The sequence below is a fragment of the Loxodonta africana genome, chromosome 1 (genome assembly GCF_030014295.1).
Source record: "Loxodonta africana isolate mLoxAfr1 chromosome 1, mLoxAfr1.hap2, whole genome shotgun sequence".
Lineage (NCBI taxonomy): Eukaryota > Metazoa > Chordata > Mammalia > Proboscidea > Elephantidae > Loxodonta > Loxodonta africana.
The window spans coordinates 106,215,082-106,237,541 of record NC_087342.1 but is presented as its reverse complement, the minus strand read 5'-3'; the positions used below and the strand labels follow the sequence as shown (position 1 = coordinate 106,237,541).

The following is a 22,460-nucleotide window of genomic DNA, read 5'->3' as shown; positions in this document are numbered from 1 at the left end:
ACCTCTCCAAGGCTGGGAGAATGGCTCAGGGTGAGTGTAGGGTCCTTCTTCCAGCCCAGGGGATACAGCCAGCTAGGATCCAGTATAGAGCAGGAAGGGAGCAGGTAAATGGGAGACAGGTTTTTCCTGAAGGAGTATTTTTGGATCAGTGAGGTAAGTTAAGCACAGGTACTTATCTATTTGCCAGTTGAGGGCCACTTCTTACTAGTTCTGGAGGGTTGAGCAGACTGTCTGCTGCTCGTTCTCTCCTGATGTGCCAAATTGGTCCCAGACACCATGGTTTGGTTTATGGCACTCATGCCAGTGGAATCCCCCTGTGGGGTGCTGGTTCCCACTGAGTCAGGCCTGGAAACTCCTCGTTGTTTCCGAACCATTTCTCCCTTCCCCTGCCACTCAGTCCAGTTCGTCAACTTGGCCTTTGATGTTCAGGGCACCTACCTTGTCATATATCATCGATTCACTTGTTTTTTCGGGTCTTGTAAGAGGGACTATGGGAAGCATGTGGCTACTCCGCCATCTCGGCCCCGCCATATCCTTTTTTTTAGAGCCAAGCAATACCTAGCCCCTCTTAATGTGGAAGCACAGAGCTTTAACTTGTGTGTCAGGCAAGCCAGTGTTTCAGGGGGTTGCATACTATTAGAGATTATAGATGCCTCTGCTTATAAACACCTAACTGGAGTCAAAGGTATTGGAGCTTTATGCGCTTTGTGTCCTCCTGTCTCCTCTTGTGAGTAGAATTGCACCCATAGTGGCACCATCTCCTTGAGGAGGAAGAAGAGAGGAGACTGTAAGGAATACTAGGTGTCAGGGACATTTACCATATTGATACATTAACCCTACTGTTTTTTAAATTGTATCTTGAGGCCGCAGTCACATTTAATTCAAGAATAAAAATAGTTGTCTGGTCTGCTTATTGTATACTAAGACTATGGATTCTTCTTAAGAAGGACTGATTTTTATCAGAAATCATTTCATAGTATTAGACATCTTCCCAGAAAAAATAGAAATGTAATTCGTAAGCTAAAAAGATGACAAATTGCAGTTTTTAGAAATAAATGAAATATTAAGATATTTCCAATTCAGAAGATGTTGGATAAAATAATACAGAAATTCTTTCCAAGGCATAACTGAAATTTTGAGAAGGAAAAGAAAATCCTTAAATGCCAGTAACAAAATGGAGAGGCCGAAAACCTGGGTGGTAAGTGCAATGAAATGATGCTATGACTGCCCTACAAAGTGTAATAAGTCTTAGAAACCTAATCATATGGACACCAGAGAAGCCTTGGGCCACCATTAAGTCAGGACCCTTGAAAGGCTATATCTCAGTGAAATGTTACGGTAGAAAAGCCCTACCCACCAGGGACAAGAGATGACAAGGTTGTCTTTGCTGGAGTTCTACTTTGCAAAAAAGTATGAGAATCTGATGGACTCCATTATGAAAGTTGGGAGTTAAAATTTTCCCCACCCATGTGGTCTGGGAAATTAACTGAGAACATAAAAATTGGTTCTATTGTTATTCTTTGATCTCTTGGTAGAATAAGTCTTCTAAAAATGACCTCACAAGCCAGAGTTACAAAGATACTTGGTAAGAGCTAGGAAACATCACAAACAACAGGATTTGCGCCCCAGGGCCTTGAGATATGGAACGATAGGCTGAAAGAAAATATAGAAAGGTAAGCTGGAAATGAAGACAGATTTTCCAGAATGACTGAAAGACATGAAGCTTCAGGTTAAAGAAAGGATAAATCCAATTTAAGTACACCATAGTAAAACTGCAGAACGCCAAAGACGGTATTAAGAGAAAATGTTAAGAGTAGCCAGAGATAAAAGAGATCACCTACAAAACAACAGTAATTAGCCTAGCAGAGTTGTAGGTGGCCTGGCCACGCATTGATGGAGTGCCTCAACTCAAAGCCAGCTTGCAGAGACCTAGAGAGAGTTTGTCTTTGTTTTTCTTTCTGTGCTAAGCATTTAATGAAATCTTTATCGGGCCACTCACTGGCTGACTGCTGGGACAGTGGGATAGATTTCAGTTCTACACATGACAAAGAATATGGCCTTTGCACCCAAAACAAAACAAAACGAACAACAACAAAAACAATTTGGAAAATTCACTAAACAGATGACTGCAGCCCTCAACAAGCAACCGATTTCCAGAGTTACCACATGATAACACTCAAAATGTTCAGTTTTCAACAAAAAATTACAAGGCATACAAAGAAATGGGAAAGCATGGCCCATTCACAGGGGGGAACAGTCACAGGAACTGTCCCTGAGAAAGCCCACATGTTGGACTTAGTAGACAAAATCTTCAACTTTCTTAAATATGCTTTAAAAGCAAAACATAACCAGGGATAAAGAACTAAAGAAAAACCAGGAGACCTATATATGAAGAAATTAGGACTGTCAATAGAAATAATAAAAAACCAAATAGAAATTTTGGAGCTGAAATAAAAACTGTACTAGATGATTTCAACAGCATATTTAAGCAAGCAGGAGAAAGAATCAGCAAACTTGAAGATAAGACAATTGAAATCTTCCAGTCACGGGATCAGAAAGAAAAAAAATGAAGAAAAATGGAACAGAGCCTGTGTGGGACACCATCAGGTGAACCAGCATACACATTACGGGAGTCCCAAAGGAAGAAAATAGAAAGGGGCAGAGAATAGTTGAAGAACTAGTGCCCAGAAACTCACATTTTTTAATAGTAAAAATATTAATCTATACATCCAAGAGTCTCAACAAATGACAGCATAAACTTAAAAAGATCCACACCAAGACATTTTAGTCAAACTGTTAAAAGATGAAGACTAAAAAAAAGTCTTGAAAGCAGCAAGAAAGAAGCCACTCGTCATGTACAAGGGATTTTCAACAAGATTACCAAGCAGCTCCTTAGGAGAAAAGACCTGGGAATCTGCCTCCATACAGATGACAGTCTAGGAAACCCTATGGGGCAGTTCTGCTCTGTCACATTGGGTTGCATGAGTCAGAATCGACTGAATGCACCTAACAGCAACAACAAAAACAGCAGCTGATTTATCATCAGAAACTCTGGGGTCCAGACCTAGTAGCCCTCAGTAGGGAGATGGGAAAATAACCTGGAGTTAACTTACTAAATGGTCTTCTAAAAAGCAGTTTAATGAATATACTAGCAAGTGTACATGGATAGATTTAAGAAACAATGTTGAGTTTTTTTAAAAAGCATTGCCTAAAAGGATCTGCTTGCTCAGCGTGCGCCTTAAATATTTAACCTTGCTGATGTGTGTTATACGCTTTAGTTTGAAATGTTTTATAATTACTTTTGAAGAGAAAAATAGGTAGATAACGCTGTCTAATGACTGTAGATGGTTAATTGATGCCATTGCTGTGGGCAGGCTGGCCTGCCTCAGATGGCAGGTTGATCAGGTCGTTACTCCTTAGTCATACAAAGCCAGTAGCGGCTCAGTGAGTCGTTTTGGTGGGGAACAGAGGCATGTTTTGGGAATTGTGAACGTACCTCCAGGCAGCTTAAACAACTGTCAGAACAGTGGAGGTTCAGTGCTCTTGGAATGAAGGCAAAACATCTGAAAAAATGGGATATATTACTGCCCTGTCTGTGTCCTTACCTGTGAGTCCACAATGCTGCTGACATTTCATCTTATATAACTGGTAGGCAGAAAACTAGGGGTGCCAAGGCATTATCTCAGGTTTAAGATATTTTGCTTTCTAGGTTTTAGGCTGTGATATTGTCCTGCTCTCTCAAGATTTGGGTCTCATGTATTGGTTACTTTTAGATGTTGTATACTATACTCATTAGCTTCATCTTCTGAGGAAACATTCAAATGTTTATGCCTTCTTTCTATCCCCTGCTGAAAGGAGTGTTGACGGTGAGATCTGTCTATATGTTAGTGTGGTACTAGAGTTTGGCTCACTGACTTATAAGGTGAAAGCTCATTCTACTTTCTCGACAGACCACAGAAAGTTCACATAGCATCCATTTTTCTTCCAGAACCCACAATACTTTATATGCACCAGAAATGCTAGCCAAAATGGCAGAGCCTTTTGCCAAGGCTCTGGATATGTTTGAAGCGGAAAAATCTGCTATATTAGGTAAGAAATCTAGCCTTTCTTTTCCTAAGTTCACCTTCTCTGTCATGGGCTACTTAAGCAGCTTCAGTGTAGTTGGTGTCTGTCTTGGCCTAGATGGTCCTGGGCCTTTTCCTCTCGCTCTGGTACACTTAGGGTCTATGTTGCAAATACTAGACAAAATAGAAATTCCAGGAAGTGTCTTGTCATTAATATAAAAAGTAGATGTTGCTTCACCGTCCTACTTTCCCCTCTCCCTTCCCAATTCTGTTACTCAAGTTAAGCAAGAAACGCCTGCTACAGAAATATGTTGCCAACCAGAACATACTAGAATGGGCAAGCAGTTCTGTCTGGCAGCTTCTAATTATGAGCAAGATTTGAAATGTAAAAGTGCCTCTGATCAGAAATACAGATCTTTTAAGGCAGTCGTTTTCATATTGCGCTAAGGAAGTTTCATTTTGATCTGTTTACATCTTCGGCTTTTGCATAAGATTTTGTTTGCAAAATGGGTTCCACAACTTCAAGGGGAACTATCCATTGCTTTATGGAAGGATCCTTTTGAACTGTGACTGTATTTTGGTCCAAGTCCCATCTGGAGAAGCCCTGGCAAAAGTGGGAGTACCCAGGTCTGATGTAAAGTCCTGGATATTTAAATAGCTTTCATCTTTCCCTATAAAGAGGGTATAACCAATCACCTTTAAGGAATCTCTTAGAGCCTCTAGCTGGTAGAAGACTTGACCAGCAGCTTTGCATTTTTAGCACTCCCCCAAAACCACATCTGGCTGCTGTAGTTTGTTGGCCGCCAAACAGCATGTTCGTGACACCTCTTTCTCTATAGGATTACCTCAGCCCCTCTTGGAACTCAATGACTCTGTGGTCTACAAAACAGTCTTGGAAAGAATGCAGCGTTTCTTCTGCACCCTCTATGAAAACTGGTAAGGAGCTAATGCTGCCTCTCCATGTTCTAGACGTACACCGTAAAGGAGTGGCCATGGGTTGGACTTTTAATCTAGACCTCTAGTGCATAGGTAAGGTGAGGCAAAGATTTGACAGGAAATTAATAATAGTGTCAAATCAAAATAAACAGGCTGCTTTCCTACATTTGCTTTTTTATAATTATCACGTGAGCCTCACAGTCCTAGCCATTACTTGGTGTTTCATGTAACATCAGCTTGTCTGTGTTGCCAGTGCATAACATGATGAGACCTGAGTAGACTTAATGGTGGCGATGTATTTGCTCAGGATCCTCACTGCCGGTAGCCTACTTCTCATGGAACGCAGAGGTAGCCTGCCGGGGTTTTGTGTTCAGGGCCCGATGGGACGGGGAAGCAACTGACCCGTGTGCATACCACACCCAGGGCATTGGCCACCCTAACCCAGTGCTCTAATCAGCCAAGCTAATGAGAGATTCTCTGTCGTTAACATACATCACATGGTAATGAAGGCTACTGTTGATCTTGGATACAAACATCTGTCTTTGAAAAGATCCCATGTGTGCGTTCAAGGAGTTTCTTAAAAGTAGGGGAAGGTAGATTTTACTTTCCATTTATGATAAAAGATGAAGTCCATATCTTTGAAGTACACTGATAAAGCTAAAGAGCTCTTAAAAGTAAAATATAATTGTTTTTCTAGCTAAGAAGTCTTATTTTTTAGAGATTAGAAATGAAATTCTCTGGGCAGTCAGGCCTGGTAATAACGTATGTCGGGTTTGTCATTCCCAATGCTTTTCCCTTACAGTTTCCATATCCTAGGGAAGGCAGGCCCTTCCATGCAGCAAGACTTTTACACTGTGGAAGACCTTGCTACCCAGCTCCTCAGCTCAGCCTTTGTCAACTTGAACAATATTCCTGATTACCGACTCAGACCCATGCTTCATATCCTTTTAAAAGTCACAAGAGAAGCTGAAAATGTGGAAGATTAGAGTCAGAAATAGTTCACAGGAACCAGAGGGAGGCAGAGCTGCATGGAAGAGATGGGGTCATTTATCTAAGTGCATATTAACCTCATTAAGAGACAGGAGGATAGGAGTAAATAGCTCGAAAAACGTGAAGGCAATCTGGGGGTCTTGAAAGCTCTTTCTGCTGCTATTATAAACTTTTCCCTTAAGGGTAAATCTTTACCATTTCACTTCTTGGGAACATTAAAGATAAAGCTTTTATCCTTTTATTTTCTCAGGTACTTCCTCTCTGAAGAAGCACCTTCATGCTTCATCCTCATTGAGATGCTTTTTATTTTTTAAATGTATTTGTGAGAATGGTGAAGACAAGTTTATTACAAGGATGACTCTCCTATTTTCCTCTCTACTTTTGGGCAACCCAGTCCTCAGATCTATGCAGCCTGGTAGAAAGGATAGTTAAACTATAAATATAATGGAATTGAGTATCCATGCAGCTTAGGATTTTAGGAAAAGAGCTTGAAGATTTTAATACAGGATGTTCTTGGCATCTTGCAAGTCCTTTGGAGGTTTACTCTGCCCACGGGTGCAGCCTGTCAGGTGAGGGGTGCTTTTAGAATGAGGGGGCTATGTGCTCGTGTGCTAAAACGTCCTTAACCTGCTGTGGCATGGGTCTTCGTGAAGCCTCTGGTGCTCTTTTGTCCCCCAGAGCACTATGAAGCCCTGGTGTCTCCCATACTTGGACCTCTTTTCACCTACCTCCACATGGTAAGAGATTGGTCAGGAAAGGATAGCAAAGAGTGCTCTTGGGTACTTGCTTTGGCAGCACATACACTAAAATTGGAACAATACAGAGATGATAAGCATGGCCCCTGTGCAAGGATGACACTCAAATTTGTGAGGCGTTCCATGTTTTTTTAAACATTTTGTTGTATTTAAAAAATAAAAAGAATACTCATGGGGCAGGTGGCAACTCCTGAGCCTTGTGATCAGGAGCTCCTGAAAGTGTTGTCTCTAGCCTTGCCCAGGATGGCTGCCTAGAGTCTTTGCTACAGTGGATTGAGCAGCCCCCCAAAAACTAAACTAGTTCAGTCACCCATGAAGCACCTTCAGACTCAGATTATGCTCCTAACTCTGTTAACTGAGAGAAGTGGTGACCAGGGGAGTGCTTCCCCTTGGTCTGTTTCCCTGTATCTGAAATTAGGCAGGAGGACCAGCTGGATGGAGAATAGAAGTGTCCAGAGAGACCCAGGAATTCTAAAATGTTAATCCTCCCCAAGTAAAGAGGTGTTTGATAATGGCTGCCCTCATCCTGGGTATGGGAGAGGGTACAGAAACCATATCTGGTTGTTTTAACTTTGGGAGCCCCTCTAGGCCCTGTCATTGATACCTGGAATCATCCTTGGCTAATTTTAATTACAAGGCAGGCCTAAGATACTATCTGTTCCAACTCTCTCCCCAGTTCTAGTACTGAGTTCCGTTTTTTTCCCCACAGAGGCTTTCCCAGAAATGGCAAGTCATTAATCAGAGAAGCTTGCTGTGGTAAGGAAGAAACATCTGTTCTCTTTGGTTGATGAGCTGGGGCAGAGCAGGTGGGGGAAGTAAGGAAGGTAGGGGCATGGAGGGACTTCTGTTCCAGAGCTAGAACAGCTGTGGGTTATAGTCATTCTTAGCCTCGATAGTAGTCTGATAGGTGTGACAGTAGGCAGGCCCTGAGATTAAGCCTTCATAGAGGGTTCAGATGTCTTAGGAGGATGCTGAGACCTCCCTACCCACTTAGGATTTCAATTCAACGTCCTCTGTCCAACTGGACATAGTCAGAAGGTAGTGATTTACCTCAGTGGGTCATTGCCGTCCAGTCCCAACATTTGCATAGAAAGCAGACCAGAAGGAAGTGGGTGCAGAGGGTCAGTTAGTGTCACTGCTTTCCTTGCCCATCCCTTCCCACACTCTGGGACTTGCCCCCTTGGTTTTCTGCAGTGGAGAAGATGAGGCTGCAGATGAAAACCCAGAGTCTCAAGAGATGCTGGAAGAGCAGCTGGTGAGGATGTTAACCCGAGAGGTCATGGATCTAATCAGTAAGTGGCACATGGCATATGGGAAACGGGTGGCAGAGAATTTTCCTGGGAAAAGAGCTGCTCACTTAGCCAACCCTGTGAAACATGCAGAGATTCATGTCAGCAGCAGTACTGACAGATGGATAAAAAACAACTAGGGATGTTCTGTGAGTTGTGAATTGAATTGTATTTGTTTATACTGAGGCCAGAGTAAGAGGAACTGATCTAAAATAGCAGGAGGAATTTGGAGTAATATTAGGAATAACTTCCTGGCTTTGCCAAAATAGGAAAATTTTAAAATTCTTAGACATGCAGGTTGTTAATTTCTTTTCATTTCTCTGGAAATGTTGAAAGAAATGGTACTTGGTTATTTCATTTGTTTGAAATCCAAAGTAGATGAGGCTATATTAGGCATCCTCTCCTGCCCACTCTCAGGGAGTTCTGTGATTTCTCCTCAGTTAATTGAACTTGAAGAGGGCCAAAACACAATCTGTTCACGATCATCAAAATGCCTCTCTCTTATTAGTGAAGCTGATTTTGTGCCTAGATAGTATCCCCTTCCCTCCTAACCTGCCCAGAGACAATTTGGGATCAGTAGGCCTGGAGTGAAGCCCTGGTGGTACAGTGGTTAAGAGCCAAGGCTGCTAACCAAAATGTCGGCAGTTCAGATCTACCAGCCACTCCTTGGAAACCCTGTGGGCAGTTCTACTCTGTCCTATAGGGTCACTATGAGTCGGAATCAACTTGATGGCAATGGGTTTGGTTGTTTTTTTTTCTTAGGGCTGGAGTGGCCGTTGTCTGGTGGTTACACAAACCCTCCCTTCACCCAGTAATCCTGTTTTCTTGCTTTAGCGGTTTGCTGTGTTTCCAAGAAAGGTGCAGACCACAGTACTGCGCCCCCTGCAGATGGAGATGGTAAGTGAGCCTGCTGCTCGGCCCCTGTAGGTCTCCGTTCAGGCTCCTAAACATTGTTCTTTCTGTAACCAGCTCAGTTCCTGTAGAAAGTCTTTGGCTAGTAGTTCGGAGAGGATGAGACGCTGTACATGTAGCTCTCCTCTATACTAGCCCACTTGGTGTATTCCTCCAGCAGACTCCTGCTCAGAGCCTTTGCACTTGCTGTTTCCTCTACTTAGAATAATTTTCTGCCCACTGTATTCATAGCTTATTGCCTTGCTTCATTCAGGTCTCTACAAAAAATGTCACCTGAGAAGTCTTCCATAACCAACTTTTCAAAAACAGCAACCCCAGCTACTCTATATTCTTTTTCTGCTTTATTTTTGTTCATAGTACTTGTTACTACCTGACATTGTATTGTTTTTATTTATGTATTCATTTATTATCTGTCTCCTGACTAGACTATAAACTCCCATTAGGGAAAAAAAAAAGGACTTTTTTTCCTGTTATGTCCCCAATACTTAAATATTTGTTCAGGGAATAGGAGCCTCAGCATTTACCGCTTTTTCAGTTAGTCCCTGTAGATCTCGTTTCTCTCTGCTGCTTCCCAAATATATGACTAGATGCATTTCCAGATGATCTTTCCTGGGCAGGAACTTCCACACCCTTTCATGGGAGATCCCAGTACTACTCAGGCACCAGTCAGCCCAGGATACTCTGTGCTCTTCAGGCTTCTGCCAGAACAGGAGAACTCCCTGTTCTCAGAGGATGGAGCTTACCATTTTGCTGTCTGCTTACAGATGAAGAGATGATGGCCACAGAACTAACCCCCTCGGCTGTGGCGGAGCTTACAGACCTGGGCAAATGTCTGATGAAACATGAGGTGGGTAGAGGGGGCAGGTGCTTCCTTTTTTTCTTGCCCACATGGGGAGGCAGCATCCACTTTCGTCACTCTGTGACGCCATCAGAAGAGTTTTTTGGTAGCACTCCTTTATGTAAGTTCCTGCCTCCGAAAGCCCGCAGACAACAAACGAGAAAATCCAAGGCCATGGGAACGTCTCCCATGCCAGTCTGGGCAGAGTCTCTCAGAAGAAACACAAGTGCACATCCGCATGTCCTGGTGTGGAGCCTCACCCAGGCCCTGACGTTTATCAGCTTCCTGTATGTAATTTTTCTGTTACTCGTTGTTTTCTTCTTTCTGACTGCATGATATACAGAAGTCGAGGAAGTAAACTCACTTCGCTTCAGTAGCTGCTTTTACCATTTTCCTGCGTAACTATTACACACTCCAGCTCCTGATATATAGGAATAGAGAAAATTGTGCTTATTTTCCCATTGTAATTACCCACCCTTTCCTGTTCAGGATGTCTGTACAGCACTATTAATCACAGCCTTCAACTCCCTGGCCTGGAAGGATACTCTATCCTGCCAGAGGACAACCACACAGCTCTGCTGGCCTCTCCTCAAACAAGTATGGTTACTCACCCCCTTCCCCATCCCCTGTGAAAGGTTTGGTCATGAGGACTGACTGAATCAGAAGGATTGGGGTGCATTATATTCCTGGAGTCTTCAGAGTACCCCTTTGGCCCTGAGCACAGCTGTCTCCCCAGGTGCTGTCAGGGACACTGCTTGCAGATGCTGTTACGTGGCTTTTCACCAGCGTGCTGAAAGGCTTACAGACGCACGGGCAACACGACGGGTGCATGGCTTCCCTGGTCCATCTGGCCTTCCAGATATATGAGGCACTGGTGAGTGGAGGAGAGATGAACGGGAAGAAAAAGTATGGGGGCAGGACGGCTGTGGCTTCATCCCTTATGGCCTACTCCCGATCATTTGGGCCTTATCCTGAATTTAGGCATCTGCTGAGTTGCTAGTGCTGCCCCTGAGAGGTGGGTGTAGCAGGGAATGGAGAAGGTGGAAGGGCCCACACCTACATTACTGAGTGGATGTATTCCCACTTGTCAGCGCCCCAGGTACCTGGAGATAAGAGCTGTGATGGAACAGATCCCTGAAATACAGAAGGACTCTCTGGACCAGTTTGACTGCAAACTTTTAAACCCATCCCTGCAGAAAGTGGCTGACAAGCGCCGGAAGGACCAATTCAAACGCCTCATTGCTGGCTGCATCGGGGTAGGTCATCCCCAGTGCACCTTCATGAGTGCTCCCAACCGCCTTATGGTCTCATTAACCCATGTGTATGGGACAGACCAGAAGCCAGGTGGGATGATCTTTAAAAAAACTGACTAGTCAGGGCCCAACATTAGTTTTTTCTCATTTGTTTTCCGCAGAAGCCCTTGGGAGAGCAGTTTCGAAAAGAAGTTCACATTAAGAATCTCCCCTCACTTTTCAAAAAAACAAAGCCAGTATTGGAGACAGATGTGCTGGAAAATGACGAGGGTGTCCTGGCCACCATCTTTGAACCCTGAATCAAGCTTTTGGGCATCCTTCCTTGGACTTATTGTCATCTCTTCTTCCCCTTCTTAGTTAATCTCTAGGCCCCTCTCCACTGTCACCTCACTTCCCCCATTGTCAGCCTGGAGAGAGATCCAGGTCTGGAGTTGGAGAGAGTGGGCCCTCCTATGCAGGGCCAGTAGTAGTTATACTGAAGTATCAAGAAAGGGAGTTAGGGCTTCTACCATTCTGTCTAGATCTCTCCTAGGTGTCTCCCATTCTGCTTGGAGTTTTGACTTTTCCAAGAGAAAAGCTATAGCAGAGCAGCCCTTTTCCCCAAGCCTTCCCATCTGTGCAGAATGGTAACTAGGGGTGCTGTACCCAACATTGCGACTACCCAGGCTTACAGCAGGGGTTCAGTCCTCAACTGCCTGTGCCAGAGTTCCTACTGGACCACTGTAAGCCCCTCTGAGCCCCCTTCGCAGTGGGGCATGTTGCAGATGCCGAGTGCCGAGCTGAATTTGGCCAGTTCGCTCATTTTGTTTTGAGCAAGAATCTGGCCGTCTGATGGGATCCGTGGCACAGGCAACTGCTAACCTCTAGGCACGGTACCAAGCGTAGCATCTCCAAGGACCAGGGCTGGGCCAGGGCCCTAATGCTCTCTAGCTTCCCTGTTGGGAGTTTACACATCTTGCCCTTCCACGAATGATCCCTCAGTGTGGTTTCTCCGGCTCCAGCATCCACTCAGGCATAAGAGCCACAGTACCCTATAGCGTCGCATAACGCCATTGGCATCCAAGGTTAATCCAAACCAACTAGGCTACATCTGTGACAAGTAGCTAGCAAAGCCACTGGTCTCTCCTTGGTGAGTCCAGGTGCCTTCAAAAATCTCATGGTCTTTCAGGTCCCTGGTCACTTCTCCATGGGGGCATTTCCCTAAGAACAGAACATAAAGAAAATATGCCTTCCCAACACAACCTGTGCTGTGAGTCTCCGGTCCATTCTAGAGGTCACTGGAAGGCTTATAAGCAGAGGGAAAGAGGATGTAAGACCCTAACCCTGAGGTCATTTGTGGCACGGCATTAAGTGTGTGTGTTCATGTGCTCTGCATGAAGACAGGCCTGTCATCAATCCCGCCCCCTGGTGGGAGAGGTGAGTGAGGCTATGCATAGGCTTGGTAAGGGTTGAGAAGAGGCAAAGCTGGGGAAGCAGGATTTGGGAGTCTCATGTTGCTGTCTCTGCTCCCTCTTCCTGGACGGTGCTTTGGGTTTCTTTCTCTGTTGATTGTAAAGGCGATCTCATGGCGTGTTTCCCTCCAAATTTGATAGCTGCCTACTCTGTGGTTGGGGCTGTGGAGGGCATAGTTGTATTTATTGTGTTGTAATATTTTTAACATCCTGTGACTTCATGCTAGAAATTTTCTATTGTTTATAGAACCTTTTTGTAGAAACATTAATTCTGAAGCATATCTGCATGTCAGTAAAAATCTCAATTTTATATAGAAAGGGCCCCATCTGCCTTTTTCTAACCAGTCTTAATACCAGTGACATATTTCAGGGTCATTACTACTCATAAGCATTCGCCAAAGGCACTGGGCAAGAGGAACAGTGACTGATGGACTGGAGTTAAACTGTCAGCTAGAAAAAGATCTCTTCCTGGCTACCTAGACCAGGCAGCCCATACCATTCTCCCAGTGTCTGTAACAGATGGCTGCTGGACCAGACCCCTAACAACTGCCCAGGGAATTGCTGTTCCTCTCATGTAGCTATTGATAGCAGTGTTACTACCCTTTTTTCTATCAGGAACATCCCCCGATAATCCAGGGAATAGGTGAAAAGGTAGATTGACTCTGGTTCCTCTAGGCCTCTAGGTTTCTGGTGCCTGTGCCATCAGAGACCACTTTAATTTACTTCAGTTTGGCTTTTCTCAGGAGGCTTGGTCCTGACCTGCAGTGACATCTGAGCCCAATGTTCCTAATTCCTAAATGAGCAAAACTGTTCTAAGGCCTTATATTTTGGGACCAAAAATCAAGATGTGATCTGACAAAACGATTTTTGTTTGAATATGAATTTATTTACATGAAAGAAAAGCCTTACAAAGGCATAGCAATCACATTTCATGACACATTTAACAAAACGTATTGACTAAAAGCTAGAACTGCCCCAGGAAATTCAGGACCCTTAGTCACACTGGGCTCTGTACAGTAGTCCTGTGGGTACAGGCCAGAACCCAAAATCTTCAGCTTGCATGAGAGCATCGAAGGCTACCCATCCCAGTTAAGTGTCCAGGGCAAACCTCAGTCCATCTGAACCGCATCTAGTTCATCCAAGAACCGCCGGCACTTTCCCATCAGGACTTTGATGGCTTCACTCACCAGCACATCTGGTGGCAATACCCCTGTGGACTCAACAGAGACTGGGGACCAAAGAGACCCTTTAGCCGTGGGGCTTGCCTGTGTAAGTTATTGCTAAATCCCACATCCCATCTGAACTCTGAAAGGAAGCTGCAGCATCCAAGAGCTCACCCGCTCCCTTCACTTGATCCACCCAAAATACTCACAGATATAATGATCCCGAACCCGGGCCAGCCGAACAACCTTCTTTAGCTTCTCATTCCGGAAGACTTCTCTGCTGAAGGTATCCAGCCGGGGATTGGCAACTCTGGCCACCTTTTTACCTAATGAAAGCAAGCCATATTACACTTTCTCTATTGGAGCCCAGAGCTTTTATTTCTCTCTGCTGTCTTAAAATATACTTTAGGTCCTGACCTGAAAAGCATCCCAAATACCATACCTTGGACTTCCTGTACCTCAATGACACCAGGTGAGAAGCACTGCCTCAGCTCTTCAGCTGCTTCTCCTTCCACAGGCTCAAGCAGGGTGATGTCGGGCAGGAGCCTGTAACTGGCTGTTGCCACAGGCGAAAACTTGGCATGATCTTTGCCTGGAGGGGAGAAGGAAATACAAAGCCGGTGGGAAACTCTTCTTCAGTGTCCTAAGCTACTGCAGCAAAAGTACATGTTCACTGGCTTTCTGCCTGTCAGGGAAATCTCCGCTGACTTCCTTTGTCATGCCTTGCCCCACTGCGATCAAATTACCCCCCTGCCCAGTGCAGCCCACAGGGTTCTCACCAATGCCTTTGACACAGTGCATGAGCAGGTCAATCTCCTGGCCGGGCCGCAGCTGAGCAATAAGAATGTCGTCATGCACTGGCCGGATAGTGCCCTCTGGGAAGACATCAGCCTGGTTCCCCAGGGGCACCCATGTCATGTGCCTGGTGTACACTAGAGAATGAAGCACGTCAGAAGACTTCAGCCCCTAAAACCATACTCCTCGTACCCGCGACAGGCAGGCTCTCTTCCGCACATTACCACTGCTCACCTTTGTGGTTCACATAGAGTTCACTGGGATCAGAGGAATCTTTAGAAGCGTGGGGGTTCCGAGTGCACCTGACTTGTAGCCGAAACTGCAGAGTGTCTATCTCTGTGCCTTCTTCATCTTCTGCGTAAATGCAAGAGAAAGAGATTAACTCTTAGAAAACTAGTGACCATTTGAGTGTCAGGCACTATGCTGAGGGCTTTACATACACTTTTCATTTAATCCTCTCGACAAACTCATGAAACAGGTATTATCTTCATTTCACAGGTGGAAAACACTGATGTACTAAAAGATTAACTTTTCCAAGATCAAATGCAGGTTTTGAACTCAGGCAGTCTGACTCCAGAATCTTACTTTAGAGGAAAGCTGCCCTCCTTTTCCCAAAATTTTATTTTCCCAAACCCTTACCTTGATTCCGATACTCAAAAAGACGAGGATCTGCATGAATGGGAATGAGTCCCAGCCGGTGAGCAAGGATCTCATCCTGGACTATGGATGTGTTGTTGTACACCAGAACCTTTTCCACAGCCATGGTTGGCACCTGCTCAAGGAAACAATCACCAATCACCCATCTGCAAAGACCCAGTAGGCTCTTCACTCCCACCCTGTGACAGGGAGAGCTCTTCCTAGAAAAATGCTTGATAAAGAGATAAGAAGAATGACCAAAAGGAATGCTCAGCAAATTTGCAGGAAAAACAAGGGTGGGAGGGTCACTTTGAGATCCTCAGCAAGCTTCCCCATACAACCTTGCCGCTACATCCATTGATACCTCAGCTAATAGAATGCGTCGAAAAGCATTGGCGATGGCTGCATCAATTCCCACCATGTCGAACTCCAATGAGTTTTCATCCATGTGTACCACATCCACACGGAAATTCTGGAGGGACAGGAAAAAACACTGAGGCCTGGTCTCTATGCTCCCCCCTCCCTAGATATTTCCCTTAATGTTTTTTTTAACATCCTCTAAAATCCAAAAACCTCCTCCATGCCCAGATGTCCCTTTCTCCCCCAATCCTTTCATAGTTGAAAAGTTTCTCTGTTTTTGTCTTCCGTTCATTCAAAACCTCTGTAATCTGCCTCCAGCCAAACCATCTCACGGAGGCCGTTCTATTAAAGAACAAAAGCTTCCATATTACTTAGGGCAAGTAATACTACTCAGTCCTTACCTTGCTGGAATCCTCTACTACATGTGGAATTTTTTAATAAAATCCTTCCTTTTTAAAATTCTACTAGTCCCTTGGTTTCTGAGCACCAATCTTCTAGTTATCTTACGATTTTTTCTAAATTCACTATTTTTCCACCCATCCCCTAAATATTACTACTTCCCAAGTTCCTGTCTCTCACTTGGGTGACCTCAACCACACAATTTTAGCAACTCATCTGTACACTCACAACTCAAAAAATTATGTATCATTTCTGATCTCATTTCAAACATGTTCTACTAGCCTGCTAGACTGCTCTGCCTGCAGAAAATTGAATACATCGTCATTCCTCTTCCTCAGATCTATTCCTCCTTATCAAACAATAACATCACCATCCATCAAAGTTCCCTAAGCCAGGTTATTTTACACTTGCCCCTCACAAACAAAAAAACACCAAACCCACTGCTGTCATGAGTCAATTCCGACTCACAGCAACCCTATAGGACAGAGTAGAACTGCCCCATAGAGTATCCAAGGAGCGCCTGGTGGATTCGAACTGCCGACCTTTTGGTTAGCAGCCCCAGCACTTAACCACTACACTACCAGGGTTCCCTTGCCCCTCACAGCCCACATCAAATCAATCACCACTTTGACCCTCTATTCCCCTCTTTGTTCAATTTCTGCAATCATAATCTTAGTTCATTCTCTCCCAGCCATCAGGGTTATGAATCTTACCAAGTCTGCTTAAAAACTCTTCAAAAGTTACCTGTCACCTACAGTGCCTACAACGAATTCCAATCTTGCCTACCACTCCTGCTGGTCCATTTTACATTCTAGCAATACTGAACTGTTTGAACATTCCAGGAGTACACCTCACGCCTTTATAATTTAGTTCATATTCTTAGTTCCTTCACACTTAGCTGTTCACAACTTGTTCAAGGCCCAATTTAGATGTTATCTCCTTCAGGAAATTTTCCTAACCCTCCCCCCGCCCCCATGCACACCCTGTGTCTATATTGCTATCAACCGCCTTACAAAGTTAGACTGGAATCATTTGTTTACGCGAAATGATTCCCCAACAAGAATCACAGAACAGGGCAGAAACTGTGTCTAATTCGGCCTACTACACGCAAGCGCCTAGCACATCGCTGGGATGGGAACGGGGCTCAATAAACGTCTGATGAATGAAGGTAGCCTTAAGGGCAGCTTCTGAGGCACAGGCTATTCAGATCACAAGGTCCGGCCACACACACCCTCTCCAGACACCTCCGTCCGTACCCACCTTACCCTACCCTAATCGCTTCCCCTCCCAGTACTTCCAATCCTCCAACTCCTCCTTCACCTTCTCGAAGCGCTCCTGGTCCCAGGCATCGTCATAACCGGAATAGTTACCGGGGAAGTCGGTGGTATGAACCTAAAGAGCAAGAGAGACGAGTCTGTCGCCACTCCGACTCCAACTCATTCCTGTTTCGCTCTCCTTCTCTCTCCGGAGTTCAAGACCACAAGACTTACATTGCGAACCCCGAACTCCCCAAGAACCACGCGGTCCCGCATTTCTTCCACTGCCTGGGCTGCCGCCATCTTCAACCGACCCACGTGGCTAGAGCGTCAAACTGGCGAGCGCGAGCTAGTCCTACCGTCTCCTCGGCAACGAACGCTCGCCTGGAGGCTTAAGTATCGCGAGGGTTTGCCCCGCCTCCTCCCACGTCCCAAACTTCCGGAAGTCAGTTTGAGCCAAACATCCGGGTTTTTCGTTTTTGGGTTCCGGCTGATTCCATCTCTCCTTCTTGCCCGTGGACATCTCCCTCCCTCAGGCCCACGTCTCGCCCACTTCTCCGCGCGCGGGGTAGCGCGGGCTTCAGCGACGGGAGCCCTCGAGGGACATGGCAGCTGCGGCGGCGCCGGCCGGCGGCGCCCGAAACGGGGCTGGCCCGGAGTGGGGAGGATTTGAAGAAAACATCCAGGTAATGGCCCCAAGGCTCCGGCTGCCCCCAAGGCTGGCGACCGTCCTGAAGTGTCTTGGGAACTTTCTCGGGGCCTAGAAGTCCGTCCCTAACCTCCGTACCGTCTGCTCTAGTTGCAACACTTCTTCACTGTTTTGGGTCTCAGTGCAAACCAAGTCGGTGGGGTTAGTGCTGACCTGAAAGGCCAGATACTCCGGCTGGAGGGCCACAGGTCTCTGGGCCTTCCCGAGGCGTTAGAAAGAGCGTGCTTTTGCTTTAGGGGCAAGTTGGGAGGTTGGCCGGGGTCAGGCATGACGGGGGAAGGGGTAATAACTGGCACTGGCTGAAAACACTGTGCACAGACATGCCTTCGCCTTGTGAAAGACAAAGGAAATGGGTGCTTTTGCTGCCCTTTGATAGTTTGATAGGGAAGATAGGAGAAATACATGAGTGGAAGACAGGTTTCCCAGGCTCGAAAAGAGGGCAAAAGCCAGGATCCAAAGGTTCTGAGAGCAGATGAGTGGGAAGAGATTGGCAGGATCTTTGGTGATTCCCACCCATACCCCAGCAGTGGAAGAACAAAACTCAAACCCTAGGGTGAGCAGAGGAGTACTTAACCGACGGATCAGAAAATTCCAGCACTCCAGGAGCCATTGTTTTCACAGGGTGGGGGCTCAGCTGTGATTGACATGGAGAACATGGATGATACCTCAGGTTCCAGCTTTGAGGATATGGGTGAGCTGCATCAGCGCCTGCGTGAGGAAGAAGTAGACGCTGATGCAGCTGCTGCTGAAGAAGAGGATGGGGAGTTCCTGGGCATGAAGGGCTTTAAGGGACAGCTGAGCAGGCAGGTGGCTGATCAGGTAAGCAAGGCTGGATCCCTGGCATGGGGAAAAGTATATCTAGGCAGGTCCCAGGTTCTGGAGTTGGTGTTGGTGAAGCTCACTCCAAGTTATCCAGTTAGAACCATGTAGAAATCCAACAGAAAAATAGGGAACAGTCCCCAGAGCCAAGAGTCTCACAATACCCAACCTCCCACCCCCATCTTCCTTGCTTCAGATGTGGCAGGCGGGAAAGAGACAAGCCTCCAGGGCCTTCAGCTTGTACGCCAACATTGACATCTTAAGACCCTACTTTGATGTGGAGCCTGCCCAGGTGCGAAGCAGGTGAGGATCCTTCTCCTGACAGAAACTGCCCTCCTAACACCTAGTCCTTCATCCAGCCAACAACCAGATATCAAGCCCTCAGGACCCCCGCTCTTCATGACCCCACCACCCCTCATCGCACCTTGTACCCCAGACACACCATAACTCTCACCACCCACTGAACACGACATGGCGCTAAACACATTGGCTTCCTTCACTTCTCCGTGAGCAGATTCATTTTCCCTCAAAACCTAACTCAAATGTCACTTCTTTGTTCACCATTCCTCATTTCCATCCCCCATTTGTCCTCTCCCAATGTTCCTATAAAAAAAAAAAAAATTATAGAACTCTGTTTTTCTCTAGTAGATAACACTTCAGCACTGCTGTACTTTCTCATTCCTGGGTCTGTCTCCGCAGACCAACAGCTCTTTGAGAGCAGACTCTTGTTTATCTTTTTTTCCCGGCACCAGAACAGCCTGAACCAGAGTGTCAGTGCATAGTTGCTGAATGACTGTTCAAGAAACAGATTTAATCTTGGCTTGGTTCTTTGTTCCTTAGTTTAACTAATACTTGTCAAAAAATAGTACCACTTAAATATTTATTGATCATACTTCTTTATTAAGTACAGTACTATTCTTGTTGTGTCTGATTCAGTGGTGAAGACAGATGGGAGCCTTGCCCTGGTGTGCAGTTACAAGACAGCACTCTTATGCTATGGTGGAGACACACAGGAAGAACTCCTGACCCAGGGTGGGCTGGGGAATGGGACAGGCCAGGTATCCCAGAGGAGGTAAAATTTAGCCAAAATCAAAGGTATTATTAGGAGCTGGTCACTTAAGAAGAAAGCGGGGACATGACTTGTACTTTTATTTTTTCTGTCTGGAATTTTCATAGCACTTCAGATAGATTTTTCAAGAAAATACCCAGTGGTGCCTAGAGGAATGGTAAGCAGGAAGAGGCAGGGGGCACTGTTTCCCTTAGGGACACCTTCTGAATCTTGCCCAGGGCCTCACCATCACAACCCTGAATGCTGGGTATTATGCTCTGCTGAGGTTTGCTTGTTTTTTAAAGAGGAGCAGGTCAAATAGGTTCATCGTCAGGTCTTCCCCCAGGACCCAGCTAGAGTCTCTGAATTCTGTATTGGTGCTGCTTCGGTCAGCACAGTGTCAGAGGAATGTTCTCCCTGGAAGTATTTCTAGGGGGAAGGAAGTGATTTCCCCATCCCCTGTCTCTTTACTGCCCTGTTCTCCCTGAATCATCTAGCATGTCCCCTGGGCGAGTTTCCTGTATCCTGGGATTAGAGAGATGAGTAAGACTCATGCCTTGACCTCCAAAACCTCACAGCTTAGTGCTACCTCTGCTCTTATCTCTCCTCTCTCTCAGGCTCCTGGAGTCCATGATCCCTATCAAGATGGTCAACTTCCCACAGGTGAATAGTGGGTGGCATGTCTGGAGAGCGAGGGGAGGCACCAGGGCAGAGGGTGGGGCCACCAGGCAAAGCCTGGGGAGGCATGAACAGAAAAGCCATGGTACCCTTCATGCTGAATAAGTTGGTATATTGACAGAAAATTGCAGGTGAGCTGTATGGACCTCTCATGCTGGTCTTCACGCTGGTTGCCATCCTCCTCCATGGGATGAAGACATCTGACACCATTATCGTAAGCAAAACAGAGGACATTGGGGGGTGGCTTAACTGGGTTGGAAGCTGCCCAAGGAGAGGATGGTAAAGTGAAGTGAAGGAGCAGTCCTTGAGGAAGGCCCTCAGAGGCCTTTCAGGGCTAAGCAGAGCCTTCGCCCCACAGCGGGAGGGCACCCTGATGGGCACAGCCATTGGTACCTGCTTCGGCTACTGGCTGGGCGTGTCGTCCTTCATTTACTTCCTCGCCTACCTGTGCAATGCTCAGATCACCATGCTCCAGATGCTGGCACTGCTGGTAAGGAGCCAGGCATGGTGGTGGGCAAGGGTAATCTTAAGAGAGTAGTCAGGCCTTGGTCTGCATGTGTCCTGGTTCCATAGGACCCCACCCAGGGCCTGGAATGGGAAGAACTGGCCACAGGACCCTTTATTACCCAGGGTCCCCATGAAGGCCAGAGACCAGCCCAGCCTGAGTGATTTTCCTTTCCACCATCCTCCTTCCTAGGGCTATGGCCTCTTTGGGCACTGTATTGTCCTATTCATCACCTACAACATCCACCTTCATGCCCTCTTCTACCTATTCTGGCTGCTGGTGGGTGGGCTGTCCACCCTGCGCATGGTAAGCTGGGAATGGGGTTTTCAGGAGTGGGCTGTTCTCTCAGGGATTTGGGAAGAACAGCCTAGAGCTGAGGTAGAACCCCATGAAGGGTTCTGAATGGGCTGGAAAAGTCCAAGATGGTTCTGCCTTGGGTAGGGTGTCTTCTCCCCATCCCTCGCTGGATCCAGGCCTCTGAGCTGTCTTCCTGTGGGCCTAGGTGGCAGTGTTGGTGTCGCGGACTGTGGGCCCCACGCAGCGACTACTCCTTTGTGGCACCCTGGCTGCCCTGCACATGCTCTTCCTGCTCTATCTGCATTTTGCCTACCACAAGGTGGTAGAGGGTAAGTGACGGGAGGGCCAGGGTAGGGGTGGCTGTGGGTGCAAACAGCTGCCAGGGTTGGGGGGCTGGATGAGATAGCCTGTGGGCTGGTCCCAGCCAACTCCTGCTTATCTTCCATCACCCTTCTTTCAGGGATTCTGGACACACTGGAGGGCCCCAACATCCCGCCCATGCAGAGAGTCCCCAGAGACATCCCTGTTGTGCTCCCTGCTGCTAGACTTCCTGCCGCCATGCTCAACGCCACAGCCAAGGCTGTTGCGGTGACCCTGCAGTCACACTGACCTCACCTGAAATCCCTGGCCGGGCCCCTTCCCCCCGGCTGCAGAGCAGAGGAAGATTAAAGGACAATACTGATGGCATGTGTCTCTTTGATGGGGTCTCCAGCTGCCACAGAGCTGTAGCTGCTTAAGCACCTCCTTGCTGCCTGCCAGGGCTTGTGATAGGGCACAAGGCTGGGAACTCCTGGCCAGGACTGCAGGCTCTGCAGCCAGTGCAGAAAGTGGGTCAGCTCCTCTGAGGCCCCTCACCACCTACCCCTTCCTTCCGTTTTCTTTCTCCCACATTGTCTTGCTAAATATAGACTTGGTAATTAAAATACTGATTGAAGTCTGGAACTGCAGCTACCCTTCCAGTGGTCCTGCTTGCCACTCCTTCCTGTACACACACTTGTGCTGTGAGCAGTGGTAATGTCACCTGCTCCTTTATACCCTCAACCCCGGCAGGATAAAGGTGGGACAGGCCAGAGTACAGTGACTCATGGAGCAGCAGGAGGCCTCAAGCACAAGAACCACAAGCCTCATGGAAGAGTATACCTGCACTCTTGGAAGCCACTGGAGCAATGTCAACTGGACAAAAACTTCCAGACCAAACCCCATGTCATTACATAGGCCTTTATGTACTTGGGTCGTTAATGTAGGGATGATTTTCCTGTGTGAGCTCACACTTGAAGACAAACTTGGCTTTGCCCTGGTTGTATACT

At 46.6% G+C, this 22,460-nt stretch overlaps 3 protein-coding genes and 1 non-coding gene across 9 annotated transcripts in view; 3 read left to right on the top strand and 1 right to left on the bottom strand.

Moving 5' to 3' along the window:
- Positions 1–11,633, top strand: part of XPO5 (exportin 5) — a 54,044-nt gene extending 42,411 nt beyond the window's left edge. For all 3 annotated transcript variants that reach the window (XM_064286568.1, XM_064286563.1, XM_064286571.1), the window contains 12 exons: positions 3,989–4,089; positions 4,904–5,000; positions 5,803–5,939; positions 6,630–6,727; positions 7,455–7,501; positions 7,940–8,037; positions 8,869–8,931; positions 9,711–9,793; positions 10,274–10,381; positions 10,521–10,658; positions 10,876–11,040; positions 11,199–11,633. In XM_064286568.1, the coding sequence (XP_064142638.1) occupies positions 3,989–4,089; positions 4,904–5,000; positions 5,803–5,939; positions 6,630–6,727; positions 7,455–7,501; positions 7,940–8,037; positions 8,869–8,931; positions 9,711–9,793; positions 10,274–10,381; positions 10,521–10,658; positions 10,876–11,040; positions 11,199–11,336 (1,273 nt within the window). In that variant the 3' untranslated portion in view covers positions 11,337–11,633. The remainder of the gene's footprint in view (positions 1–3,988; positions 4,090–4,903; positions 5,001–5,802; positions 5,940–6,629; positions 6,728–7,454; positions 7,502–7,939; positions 8,038–8,868; positions 8,932–9,710; positions 9,794–10,273; positions 10,382–10,520; positions 10,659–10,875; positions 11,041–11,198) is intronic.
- On the top strand, positions 6,770–6,876 carry LOC111750413 (U6 spliceosomal RNA). Its single transcript, XR_002785547.1, has one exon. It is a non-coding gene; the product is annotated as a U6 spliceosomal RNA (small nuclear RNA).
- A 1,070-nt stretch (positions 11,634–12,703) lies between the features above and the next one.
- POLR1C (RNA polymerase I and III subunit C) lies at positions 12,704–17,579 on the bottom strand. The gene is made up of 9 exons (XM_064286655.1): positions 17,332–17,579; positions 17,162–17,233; positions 15,447–15,554; positions 15,086–15,218; positions 14,681–14,800; positions 14,431–14,583; positions 14,094–14,243; positions 13,861–13,977; positions 12,704–13,716 (listed from the first exon to the last, which is right to left on the bottom strand). The coding sequence occupies exons 1-9, from the start codon at positions 17,398–17,400 to the stop codon at positions 13,598–13,600; spliced, it is 1,041 nt and encodes a 346-aa protein (XP_064142725.1). The 5' UTR covers positions 17,401–17,579; the 3' UTR covers positions 12,704–13,597.
- On the top strand, positions 17,570–21,835 carry YIPF3 (Yip1 domain family member 3). 4 transcript variants are annotated; one of them, XM_064286646.1, is made up of 10 exons: positions 17,574–17,783; positions 18,428–18,625; positions 18,822–18,928; positions 19,562–19,624; positions 20,291–20,336; positions 20,473–20,565; positions 20,710–20,841; positions 21,049–21,162; positions 21,359–21,482; positions 21,614–21,835. In XM_064286646.1, exons 1-10 carry the CDS (start codon positions 17,703–17,705, stop codon positions 21,760–21,762), a joined length of 1,107 nt encoding a protein of 368 aa, XP_064142716.1. In that variant the 5' UTR covers positions 17,574–17,702; the 3' UTR covers positions 21,763–21,835. The 4 variants fall into 4 exon arrangements, with proteins under 4 accessions (XP_064142721.1, XP_064142716.1, XP_064142711.1 ...); XM_064286641.1 differs by having other exon boundaries at positions 19,562–19,657; XM_064286651.1 differs by lacking the exon at positions 20,710–20,841 and having other exon boundaries at positions 17,570–17,783; positions 19,562–19,657.
- Positions 21,836–22,460: the final 625 nt, after the last annotated feature.